This window comes from Leuresthes tenuis, unplaced genomic scaffold (genome assembly GCF_036924035.1).
Source record: "Leuresthes tenuis unplaced genomic scaffold, fLeuTen1.0.hap1 SCAF_11, whole genome shotgun sequence".
Lineage (NCBI taxonomy): Eukaryota > Metazoa > Chordata > Actinopteri > Atheriniformes > Atherinopsidae > Leuresthes > Leuresthes tenuis.
The window spans coordinates 15,473,560-15,486,475 of record NW_027325365.1 but is presented as its reverse complement, the minus strand read 5'-3'; the positions used below and the strand labels follow the sequence as shown (position 1 = coordinate 15,486,475).

Genomic DNA, 12,916 nt, shown 5'->3' with positions numbered 1-12,916 from the left:
TACGTCCCTGATCAATTGAAATTCCGGGTAAAAACCGCGCTGCCATTCAGTGAAAGTGTTGGTTGATAGTTTGTTAAAGAACTGTAATGTGATAGCCTAAGAAGCCACCTGCCTCATCCCAGGCCGACGCGCATTTGTCTGTCCATGAGACAAGTTAGTGAAAATGAGATTACCCGGTCACTTTGGGCGCCTGTTACATTGAATCTGAGCGGTTAGTTGCTTCCAGAGCCCGGACACTTTATCTGAAGTAGCCCGTGGCTTTCCCTTGTCAGGTCATTTAATGTGGCACTGGCTAGCAGGAACAAATAAGACCACGTAAGGCTTTGCCAAGCTCAATAGGTGCTAGTGTTACTACCAGTGCTCAATTCGGCTGCTGGCCTTTTCTTTTCGACAGCGACGGTGGTGGCTGTCATATCAGGGATTAGATGTGCGTAATTACGCAACGGATCGCTGTTAATTCTGCTCTGAAAAGCTCACATTCATTTGATCAAGGCAAATCAAATATTATCGAGTTATACAATAAAATTAAAGTTTTGACATTTTTTTCTATAACGAGAGCTCAAACAACAACATGAAATTTCTCCTGAGTTTGATTGAGATTGTTCAACTTTGACGCAGTAAAACACCAACAAATTCATTACTTTCTACTTCGAAGTCCAACATTTTAACAGCTTAACATTAAATGTCGAAATAAATATATATATATAAAAAAAATTGGTCTTTTTGGTCTTTTGGCTCAAATTAAATTCAGGATTTACAGTTTAAGGTGTAAACCGAGCGGGACATTTGTACCCATCAGAAATAGTCTTTGTTATAAAGCACTTCCTTATAGCTCTCAGCCAGTTTTCTGGTCAGGTTATTACTCACAACATTCCACGTGTCAAATAATGCCTATTGAAGAGGTTTCAGAGACAGCGAGGAGACAAATGAGGTGCACTCTGTGTCTTGCCTGAAAAGTGGGAATGGGGACAGGTATCAGTTCAGATTCAAACGTCTGTGAAGTTTCTCCATCTGGTGTCATTACCCAATAAAATGAATAAATCCGCATAACACTGAAAGATCTGAAAAAGCCTCATTGGGCTAAAATGACAGAGAACACGGTTGTCTTTCCATGGCTGTTTTTTTTTTTCATATGCCATACAAATGTTCATGGAGTCAAAGCCACCCCTACTATCTATTAGAACTGCGGAAAAACAATAAATTAAACTCTGTCTCACTTAGACTGCTTGCAGATGTCATATCTTACCATATATATAACATGCTGACATCCGTGGTTATGGGAAATCTTGATTATTGTGCCAAATCGTGGGCCTACCCCCAGTGACATTCAATCAGTCATCCCGGTGCCAGCCAATGAAAGGTGGAGAGGGATGGAGGAGGACGGAACTGCGAGACGAAGCGTTTTGACGCGCTGAGAGGAGGACAGAGCGTCACATCTCTCCAAACGCCCATCAAACTTTCACCACAGCATGCAGAGAGGACCCAGTCCTCTGGAAGAGGCCTGTTAGAGACAACGAGGACACGCTGGATCCTGGACTTGTAGGTGGACAGCGATGGAGACACTTCTGTTAATGACTTTTGGTGCAGTTTGACCCTCCTGTGAATCCCCCCCTGAGAACATCTTGTTTAGTCTTCTCATCCTTTCATCGACAGAGCGAGGGATGGAGCAAGCACCCAGCGCGCCGAGCCCTCCTCCAAAACCGTCCCATCACGAGCCCATCAGCTTCGGCATCGACCAGATTCTGGGAGCCAGCTCAGAACCGGAGAACGGGCGCACGCCTGGTAGACAAAGTGGATCAGATTTAAGTAGCGGGGACGCTTATTACAGCTTAGGAAGCCCGACAGGGACCAACGCGCCTTCGTACACCGCGCTTTCTATTTCGCTCTCCGGCATAATGCCTCCGGTGGAGGCTTCAGGTTCGTACGGAGAGAGCAGGAGTCTGGGCAGTCGGGGAGTGATACGAGTCCCGGCTCACAGACCCGTGACAGCCCCGGGACCCCCGACCCCGGTCCAGAGCGCTGTTCCTGGGTTTGGAGGGCTGTGCTTCCCCTGGATAGGAAACAGGTTCGCTAAGGACAGAATATCAGGTAGGCCAGTTGGTACACCAAATGAGTTCCCCCCATAAATATTTGATCATGTTTGAAACGAAAATATAACCACTTCTCAAACATTAAAAAAACAAACACCTGGCTTTTCACGGTCAAATTAAAGACTTTCTCGTCAGTCACATAAATTGTTTTAAGTGACAGAAAAGACGTTAGGCTATAATAATTTGTATTCTTAGATAACATAATATTCTCATCGATACTTGGATATCATCAACAAAGATTTACAGATTTGCCTCGTGTTTTAAGAGTTTCATTTTCAAATCCTAAATTATAAAGATGGGAAAATAAATTTTCCAAAATTTGATCGAAAATGTATAGAAATATTATTAATAGACTGTACAGTTATTTATTTGATAACAAAATGTCAGAATTCCCTGCAACAGAGGTGCAGATGAACTGGTTTAAAGTTGATTTAAAAAACATTTTATTACACAAAGAACGTAAAGGCCTGTCTAAAGGAAGATTAATAGCCCCCTCTTTAAAAAAAAAAATCACAGATCAATAAATTAGTATACAATGTGATGGTGCTGTAAATAGGCCTAAAGGCCTCCTGTCATCTCTGGAATTAACGGTGCAGAAATCAGCTGCTAAAAGTCCAAACAAGTTTAAGAATTTCTATTGATTTAGTTTTCTAACTGTACTGTTTCAAATAGCTTACTTGGGTCAGGCTCGTCTCACACAATAGATAGCATATCGGATTTCTCACGTGTCTGATTCAGTCAAAACAGGGAAGTGCTGTATAACAGTCCAGCTGCGTGATAATGGCCTTGAATTTCCACACAGTGCGAGCAGTGAATCAATCTGCTCGGCGTTGTCTCACCAGAGTGTTTCCTCCCTGCAGCCGCTCTGGTGCCGTTCGCAGTTACGCGGCGGATAGGACACCCTTACCAGAACCGGACTCCTCCGAAGCGGAAAAAGCCCCGGACTTCCTTTTCCAGAGTTCAGATCTGCGAGCTGGAGAAACGCTTCCACCGGCAGAAGTACCTGGCCAGCGCCGAGCGGGCAGCTCTGGCGAAGAGCCTGAAGATGACAGACGCACAGGTCAAAACCTGGTTTCAGAACCGCAGGACCAAGTGGAGGTTGGTATGAGAGATTGTGCTCAAATTTGCATCTGCATTCCAACATGTTTCCCCTCAAGAGAAGCCAGAGATAGGCAGCATAGGACCTTTTCAGAAATTAAACGTTCCTCCTGGAGAGAAGACCCAACACGTGATTTCCTGTTAGTTGACCCCATTGACACGGAACAACAACATCAAATTAAAAACAATAAATAAATAAAATAAATAAATAAATAAATATACACTCACACACACACATACACACACATATACATGCATATGTATATACTAAATAAGTAGACTTTATTACATAAAATCTGAAGCCACATTATCTTTATGCATTTATTTATCTTATTTATTTTGTTGCTGTGTGTATTTTCTCACGTGCTACAGGGCAAATGAGTTGTTTGAAAAACTGTTTAGGGCGTAAACATCACAATTTGTATAATTTCAGCCCAGTCTAACATTCTCAATGAAAAAAAAATCAAGCCTTTATCAAACATCACGGGGCGTAAAATACGTCTTTATTTTGAACATTTGTATGCTTAAAACAGGTCTTATTTCATTTCTGCATCTTGTAATCCTACAAACACGAAACTGCTGCTATATGGTGCACATGGAGCGGACGTGTGTGTGTTTGTTTGTCATTTGTTGTTGTTTTTTTTATGTGGGGGAAAGTTCTTTCAAACCTCATATTTTATTTGATTTCTAAATGTTTAATTTCCCTCTTGTCGTCTTTTAGGAGACAGACAGCCGAGGAGAGGGAGGCGGAGCGTCAACAGGCCAATCGCCTCATCCTGCAGCTGCAGCAGTCCGCCCTCCAGAAGTCGCTCAGCGAGTCAGCGGTGTCGGATCCACTGTGCGCCCACAACTCCTCCCTGTACGCCCTGCAGAACCTCCAGCCGTGGGCCGAGGAAAGGGAATAAGAAACACGATGGATCGATTCAATGAGGACGGTGGGAATTATTTTAGAGAGAGAGAGAGAGAGAGAAAGAGAGAGAGAGAGAGAGGAGAAAAAAAAAAGTGTGACCAGAAAAACCGAGGTTGGGTCACACCCATTTGATCCGATGGTTTTGGAACTGGACATAAGACTGTGGTGAGTGATGTGCGTTTATTGGGAGAGACTTTGATGGACTGTTTTTGCAGCCCTTGTACGTGGAAACTGCTTGGAAAAGTTTAAAAAGGAGCTGAAAAAGACTTGCCATTAAAAATTATCGTCACTGTCTTTGTCCTCTCATGCTTATACTTATTCTGTTTATTAGAATAAGAGAGAGAGAGAGAGAGGGGGGGGGGGGGGGTCAATGTACTTTATGCAGTATACCTGAAGGATGTAAAGAATTCTGCAAAGTCAAGCACAACATTTTGTGCTCTAGTGAAGGTGTTTTCTCTCAATGCAACTATTTCTTTATTCTGAAGCTGGCTGTGCTGCACTCGGCCACAGTTTTGTAAAAGGACTAGTAAAAACAAATAAAATCAAGGCCTACACCTTAACATATGTACTGCAGAGAACATGCATCAAAAAGTGTTGATAAGATTTAAATTAATACGTCTGCTCTGCAAAATACAAAATGTCTTAAAAATGAGAAAAAGCTTGGGGGGGGGGGTATTATTTATTTACTCTGGTGCTCAGAACTCATTTTTAAAGACTATTCATGCATCCAACAATCGCCTGCACGTAGAAATGGTGCGCCACTTTGCCCCCACAAAATGTTTCCCCAAGTGTTGCAATATGGGGGAAAATGCTATTTTGAGCTGTAATAAAAGAAAAGCAGGCATCCGGCTCAGTGAGGTGAGGAAAGAAAATATGAAACAGTTGGGTAATAAAAGGAGTGATGCATGTGCAGTGATGGTGGCGAGGTCTTTTCATATTCCCATTACTTTATTTGTTGGTTTTGAAATGCAGGCACAAACTCTTTTTGTACTTTCAATGTACATGTGTAAATACCAGTATAAAATGTTGTTGTGACTCTCTTTGCTCATGCTCTTTCTGACGCACCGTGGAAAAAAAAAAAAAAATATTCATAGGTTTTTAACTCGCTGTTATGATGATGTACAAAAGAGAAAAAATGTGTGGAGTGAGGAAAAAACAGCAGACATCAGCTGGATTTATTTCTTGAAAAGTTCATTGATAAATATAATGATTTTATACAATATCTCAATACACACATCATTCTAATTTTTAACAATTTTAAGTGTCTGTCTGTGTGCCTGTCCATCTGTCCGCCAGTCTATCAGGGAGTACATGTCTGGATACATTTTGCTTCTAATTTCTATGACACTAGTGGCAGCACAGTGAGCGAAAGCAAATTCTTATTATCTAGTCTAACTGGATCTTCAGAATGATGGCTCTTGTTTGAAACATGGCTTCCATTCCTCCAGAATCAGTGTTAAGGTCTCATCCTCAGTGTTATTCTCAGATCTTTGTCTCCGTCCACCTTCCCTCCTCCCAGCGTCTTCCCCTCACAGTGAAATGTTGGTCGCTCTCTGTCAACATTTTTAAACGGGCAGAGCTGAGAACAAAAATCTCCTCTCGGGCGTAAACACAGTCATCGTTTCCGCATCCACAAGCTAAAACTACATGCCAGAAATGAATATTGAGCCAAGCAGGACCTTTACATCGGGACACATAGACAAACACATGCAAATGCCTGTATTGCTCCCTCTGTTTATGCCAGTAGATGGGTTCTTTATTTAACAATTAATGTCATGATTACAAAGTCGTCTCCAATCAGACAGACAGACAGATATCAGACAGACACACATTATCTCAGAGAGGTGAAAGGAGACCACAAAAACGGCAGATAGGTATCTACAGTACAGTCAAGGCGTTGAAACCTTCAAACACTGACGAATACACATGAACACACAGCAGAACTTAAGAAGAGTGTCAGGCTTGTGCCTGAGTTCAGTCTGAAAACAGGCCTGGATTCTTACTTTCTATTCTTAAGCATTTAGCAAGAGTATTTCGCCACCAAGTCCGTATGGCACCGATGCACTATTGTGCCGTGGGCAACTATCCTGCATGCTTAACAAAATTGCTCATTTCTCGCTTTGTTGCATTGACACAGGGATTCTTAATGAAAACAGCTATTATCTGAGCCACAAGAGAGCAAGGTGTGCTGTCAGTTGGTTTCACAGGTGAGCTGCTTTTAAGAACTCTGTTCTTGCCTAAAACACCATACCAAATGAGGGAGGGGCAGTATATTTACACAGTGGAATGAAGCACACACAGTCCAGGAGGACGGTAACTGTCACAACAGCAACGAAGGAGACACAGACGAGGCAGACAGTCACAGAACAATCACATTTTGTCTGAAGAACGTTTTCTGAAACCAGAGAGTTTGTCACCATATTTGTTACACTAAGATGCCTCTCATACGGTTCTGTGGCACACTGTCCTACCCAAAATGGCAGTTTTAGCTACTTGTTTCCCTTCTCACGCAAGTTAAGCTCTACCCATTTTTTCTTGCAAATTCTTGTTCATCTCTCATCCTCCCCATCTTCCTTCTCTCACGCTGTGTTTTCATCTGTTGCTCCAGCTCCCTCTTGTTCGTTGTTTAGATGACATTTTCAAAGAGTTGTAGAGACCTCATGATGTTTTCATCCTGTAACAAAATAAAATAAGAAGCTGGCTGTGAGGAGAAAGTCCTCCAACAATCACCCTTTAATTCACTTAAATGTCCACTAGGGGGCAGTAAAAGGTAATAACATTTTAATGATCTCACTGAAGACAAAAAACACCGATATAGAACATAGCAAAGTGCATAATTAATAGCGATGACAGTGAAACTTACAAAGCTGGGAGGCCTTTAATGGCTGGTAAGTAAAATTGTTCTGATTGTGGTGATATTTGTCTTTTTTTCTTTCTTTTTTATTCTTTCTTTTTTTTTTGACTTGTCAGTTTCGGTGGTGCATATTTTAGGTGGTACAAATAACATCTGCAATGACTCTGCTCTGTTGTATTCAGCCATCATAGTTGTTCATGAAAGTTATATGGATTGTCATGTTTAAAGAAGAAAAAATACTGTACCTCTTGACAAGAGAAGATGAATTCATCAAGAGTGACCACACCATCTCTGTTTTTGTCCATTTTCTGTGGACAGATGCACACACGTTGTCAAATATTAAAGACAGACATGCAGTTGGTGAATAAACACCTGGAATACACACTAATCTGTGAGATTTTAAGTTTGCCACTGCTCATGCTGACAGACTCATTATTTGTGCTGTTGTAGCTACCAGTTATAAAAGTATGCTGTGTTTAACTGATGCAGCCTCGCTCAGTGAATCTTTGGTGTTTGTGAGCAGTTTATCAGATGTAAATAAAGGAATCGGGTGTTGGTACCTGAAAGAAGGCATCCACATGCTGTTTGGGAGCATCAGTTTTTAAGGCAGGGTAAGTGTACTTCCCCATCATGTCATATATGGCCCTGACGATGTCTGTCATCTCCTGTGAAACAGAACAGAGAACCACAGACCTGATGAGACCTGAGTAATAAAACCTTACAGTTTTTGAGTTTTGGGGGGGAGCTACACAAACCTCTTTGTTGATGTATCCATCTCTGTTGATGTCGTAGAGGTTGAAGGTCCACTGGAGCTTCTCTGTAACAGAACCCCTCAGCAGGATGGATAGAGCTGTCACAAAGTCCTGATGAACAGAGAAACTAAGTAAGAATGACAAACTGTAAAACGTAGAAGAGGGGTGAGTATCGGCAAGCAGAGACGTGGAAAAGGGACTTTAGATTAAATCAAACCTCAAACTTTATGGATCCTGTGTGCCCTGCGTCGAATGCATTGAACAGGTAGTGTGCATAGGTGCTGGCATCTACAGCAACAGATTAAAAGACCAGTTTATTTAATAAGTAGAGCTGATATAGAGGCAAAGAAAACACACACACACACACACACACTTCACCTCCATGTGGGAAGAACTGTGAGTAGATTTGTTTGAAGGTATCCTCATTTACGATGCCACTTGGACACTCCTGAAAATACAGAGCGACACAAAAAAGAATGTGAAAACAAGCCGGGCCGGCATCAGGAGCAGGTCTGACAGGTGTCTGATGGAGGATTCAACAAATGCAAACTGTGATGGAATCAAACTATCACAGCAGGTGTTGCCTAAAACCGAATTAAACAGACAAATTTCACTTTGTAGATATAAATATTGCTCACTATTATTTCTAAGCTCAAGTTGCAATTTCTCACCCTTTCTCCAGGATGTGAGTTTTTGTAAGGAGCTTTAGTCTAAATGATCCAGTTGGCAATAATTCAATTAGTTCTTTATACTTTGACAACCTAAAACATATTCAACGTGTTGAAAAATGATCTATAAGTATGATCTGAAATGTAGTAAAATGTCATCCATAGACCATATATGGCCTCACAGCTGAAATATTTACATGATTTCTTTTTGGAAATGTCAAACCTTCAAATTAAAATTAAATGCTACTTTCAAAGCAATTTGTCTGCAGTTTAGATAAAAAATATTGTTAATTTAAATTCAAAATGTAAATAGAAAAAGAGTTTGTGACTTGTAAAACCCAATATTTAAACATGAAAATTGTAAGAAAAACTGAATTTTTTTCTGTTTTTTTAAATATGAGAAATATGAGATGCCATGACGGCCAGGTTTAATTGTTTATTTCAGGTGGACAATACCAAACTACAACGCACTTTTTTTTTTAACAAGAAAGAACTAGAGGAAGGACAGGCCAGGTGCCTGCAGTCCAAACCTGTCAAACTGACCTGAAAATATTTGATGTATTATAGCACACAAAAATATGACAGAGGATGCCCTGAACTGTTGATCGTCTGAAATTCCATATCAAGCCGAAATGGGGCAACATTTTGCTTCTGTGATTACAGCAACTGGTCTTCTGAAGTGTGAAGTGTTAAAAGAACAGCCTGTTTAACCGTTTGAGACTTCTTGTGGCATTAAAATTCAACATTAACTTATATTTAACAAAATATAAACTGGGATACTGCTCAGGCCAGCACATAGCATTGTAAAAAAGGATTAATACAGTTGTATACAGCACAACAACAACTACATTGATCTCATCAACAAGATTTGTGGCATTTTGTATGTGGCAACCCTCACAAGTAGAACTTAAAACCCAAAACTCAATTCGTTGTTCCATAAGAAAATAAGAAAGAAAAAGATACTTAGGGTATGAAACAAGAAAATAAACCATGAACACCTGGTACACATCTTGAAATTCATCCTGCATTTCATGTTAAAGATGCGAAACCCAGGTGACAGATTCAAATTAATAATATACTTTCAGTGAGTGTGAATCTAATTCAGCAAAAACACACATCTCATACGCACTCATCTCGTAAAGCCTCTTACATTCTTAAAGCCCCTGTAGAGCACTTGGAGCTCTCTTTTACTGAAGTTAGTTTGAGCTTCTAGCTGGTCGAGGCCCTCTGGTCGATGGCACACCATGGTCATCTCCAGGTCATCATCAGCTTTGTCTAAAGGGACAAATGCAAAGAGAGGAAGAAAAAATACAAATAACTTGAAATGATTTGGGTGAAAGGAGAGACATTAGGTTGGAGAGGAGAGGAAAGGAGGATGAAAGATGGGAGGTGCAGAGAGGTAGAGGTCAGATCAGTGAATCTATGTTCCTCCTCTCTGCGGTCCTATCATTAACAACTCATTACTCTCCTCACTGCAGGGGAAGAGAGAAAGGACACACCATTGACTTAACACATAGACACACACACACTCGTCTATAGGTGAACATCAGAGTATAAAATCTAACACCCTCCCTATATCTCTTTTCCTCTAGACGACTCCACATACTCCCTGAAGCAATCTACAGTGTAATAATTATGCATACTGTTATGACTGTGCAGAATTTAATAGAAGTACTAATAAAAATTCAGAATATGATAAAGTGCTTATAATGTGAAGAAGTAAAAGGCTGGAGCAAAAAAGGAAAGAAAGAAAAATCTTGGTGGTGTTTAAATAATAACATGCTGTGTTTAATGAAGGCCTTTTCAGAATATTATCTGTGTGATTGAACAGCATTTTAGGAAAGCCTCATAATTTGTGTAAAAACTCAGCGATAACCATATGCTTATAATAACGATAAATCCTCATGATCTTTAACAGACTAAGCTGCTGGACTCTCTGCGCCAGCACCGTAGAAATGAGGCTTGTTAGTCTTCACACAGGTCGGGGCGTGTGCAGCTCTCATGCTTGCTGTCTGCATGAGATTGAGCTGAAATGGCCCGTATGATGATCTTTTTAACATCAGTTTGAAAATGATATGTTCCCTACTAGTCCACAGAACCATCCAGGAGTGTTTGACTTGTGACAACATGCTTAATTTTCCCAGTTTGAAAAGCTGATTACTGAAGAGATTACACTCAATTGAAGTGATCACACAATTGTAGCAGAGAATGCTTTGAACGTGGAATGTGTCACGAGACACAAAGTCATCTCGATTCATCCGATTCTGCTGTAATTGCGGGTCACACAGTGTAAGGTTCACCCCGTCATTTGCAATCAAGACTTTGAACCATTGGCAGTTTTGAAATAGAAACATTTTTGTCTGCGTGGCAACACCATCAGTGCTTTGCGCAGCCTCATTACACCAACTAATCTCCAGTACTGTCCTCTCAATGAATCACGGGTATGAGGTCGGCACTTCACTGTGCAACTTTATCTCACTGCTAAATCAACCCTCAGTCATTAGTCTAACCTTTTCAGATCGAGTACACCGTGTCTCTGCTTTATAAATCACAGACAGCACATTCGGTTGGAATTTTACTACCAGTATTGATCAGTATATGCTAATCCAATAATATCACAAAAGAAAACAGAAGTAATGACAATGATATGTTGTCCCGCAAGACCTCTTTGAATTGAGGCACCTTGTTTGGTGAATTTTGGACACAATACAAGTTTGTAGATTGTTGAGTTGCTCAGCAATTAATCATCATGTAGCTTCTAACCCCTCCTTCCTCTCACACACACACCTACGTACTGAAACACACAAACACACACTACTGAAGGTCATGTGCTTCATCACACAGAAAGATCTTAATTTGACAGCATCCCATTGGGGTGGAAGTTCAGACTCTTTTTCGAGGTAAGGAGCAATAGCAACACGCACACGCTACCAAAGGTCAAAACACACACACACACACACATAAAAAGAAAACTTAAACAGTAACACAGAGGTGCTACAGAACATATTGCATGTAGGTGAAACACAACATATATTAGCACAACATGGGACTTGTTGGAACTTGCGCACTGGCCATATAAAAGCTCTGAGGACACCAGCGCAGTTACAGTCACACTTCATGCTTTCACCAGAAACCACCACTGTGAAGACTGTCCCATCTCCCAGCAAATCACGCATTTTAAAGAGAAACCACAATAGTAGCAGCTTTCTCTAAAGTAGCTTATATCACGGCAGCAGGAGGGTTTGGTAAGACTGCAGTATAAAGATCATTTGATAAACTCAGCATGTGAGCACGTGAAGCACAACTGCGCGGATACTTGAGGTTGAAGAGCACCTTATTAAAACAAACTGATCACAAGTGTGTAGTCTACATTGTGAGAGTTGGCCTTAGATAGTGTTCCGATTTCATTTTGACATTTTTTACCAGTAATATTTAGTCTGAGAGTAAATGATGAAGAGAAACGATTCACACAGAGCCTGTTAACTGTCTCCTTGGAATGACTGGTGATTAATTTCAAACCCGGTTAAGAAGGGAAATAATATTAAGCAAGTATGTACATGTTTTTTTCAGGCTTGCCAACAAAACCAGAGATTGTAGAGACTCTAAACATGAAAACATCTGTTTACATCTTAAAGTGAGTGGAAAACAAGATGAGATCAATTGAAACATGTATGAAGGCTTGAGAACACTGGTGATCACACACTACTGATGCACTGGATATTTTTCAACCTTGACTTTCAGTGAGCTGAAGCTGCGTCGGGCTCAGTTTTCTTCATTCTACATGACATTCAGTGTTGCAGTAATAGAAACGCTGGAGTTTTGCAGCAGTTTTGTCATCTGTCTACAAATCCGCAAGTGAGACCGCTGCTAAGCAGGAGTACTAACGCTATTAACAGATGGTGGAAAACTACAGATCCTCGGTAATTGAGAATTTATGCGGTGAAGAGTGAAAATCTGACTCTTGAACAGCAGCAGCACCCAATCATCAAACATTTTATTCATTTCCAGTGTTTTTTTTTCTTATTTTTTTCTTCTCAGATCTTTTTTTCAAAAAGTTGCTGGTTGACAAAAAAAACTAACCAAGACTCTGCTGATTGAATTTGAGCTGGACTGGATGATGGCAGCATGGCGACTCACCTTCCACAGAGATGACTCCCAGTAGGTGCAGCATTTTGACGGCCCCACAGCACAGCAGAATGATGACTATAGTGCTCAAGCTGTTGTCGCTCCGCTCCCCTCTTTCCATTTTGATTACCTCCTACTTTCCTTTGGCCTCACTCTTCATCTTGAAGCTTTCTGTAACTAACTTTTCTTCTTATTCCAAATAATAACTAAGTTTACAGACTGCAGGACCAGGGAACTCTTAAATCTTTACTAAATGCAGCTTTCCGTAAACTTAATTCTACACCAATCAGCTAATTTTCTTCTCTAAAAAGCTTTCATGTGCATAAACTTTCTGTCCATCCTGCTTCCTCCAGCAGTGAGTTCTGCACTCACCTGCCTCTCTTTATTTCATCGTCTTTTCATCCCCCAGCCACTCCACT

At 40.8% G+C, this 12,916-nt stretch overlaps 2 protein-coding genes across 2 annotated transcripts in view; one reads left to right on the top strand and one right to left on the bottom strand.

Moving 5' to 3' along the window:
* Positions 1 to 1,398: 1,398 nt before the first annotated feature.
* Positions 1,399 to 4,171, top strand: tlx3b (T cell leukemia homeobox 3b). The gene is made up of 3 exons (XM_072395691.1): positions 1,399 to 2,088; positions 2,951 to 3,188; positions 3,910 to 4,171. Exons 1-3 carry the CDS (start codon positions 1,662 to 1,664, stop codon positions 4,091 to 4,093), a joined length of 849 nt encoding a protein of 282 aa, XP_072251792.1. The 5' UTR covers positions 1,399 to 1,661; the 3' UTR covers positions 4,094 to 4,171.
* A 564-nt stretch (positions 4,172 to 4,735) lies between these two features.
* LOC140318074 (A-type potassium channel modulatory protein KCNIP1-like) overlaps positions 4,736 to 12,916 on the bottom strand; it is a 46,135-nt gene continuing 37,954 nt past the window's right edge. Inside the window, exons 2-8 of the mRNA XM_072395695.1 lie at positions 9,523 to 9,647; positions 8,083 to 8,152; positions 7,922 to 7,992; positions 7,708 to 7,815; positions 7,513 to 7,617; positions 7,198 to 7,260; positions 4,736 to 6,772 (exon numbers count right to left, since the gene is read on the bottom strand). Of these exons, the coding sequence (XP_072251796.1) occupies positions 6,725 to 6,772; positions 7,198 to 7,260; positions 7,513 to 7,617; positions 7,708 to 7,815; positions 7,922 to 7,992; positions 8,083 to 8,152; positions 9,523 to 9,647 (590 nt within the window). The 3' untranslated portion in view covers positions 4,736 to 6,724. The remainder of the gene's footprint in view (positions 6,773 to 7,197; positions 7,261 to 7,512; positions 7,618 to 7,707; positions 7,816 to 7,921; positions 7,993 to 8,082; positions 8,153 to 9,522; positions 9,648 to 12,916) is intronic.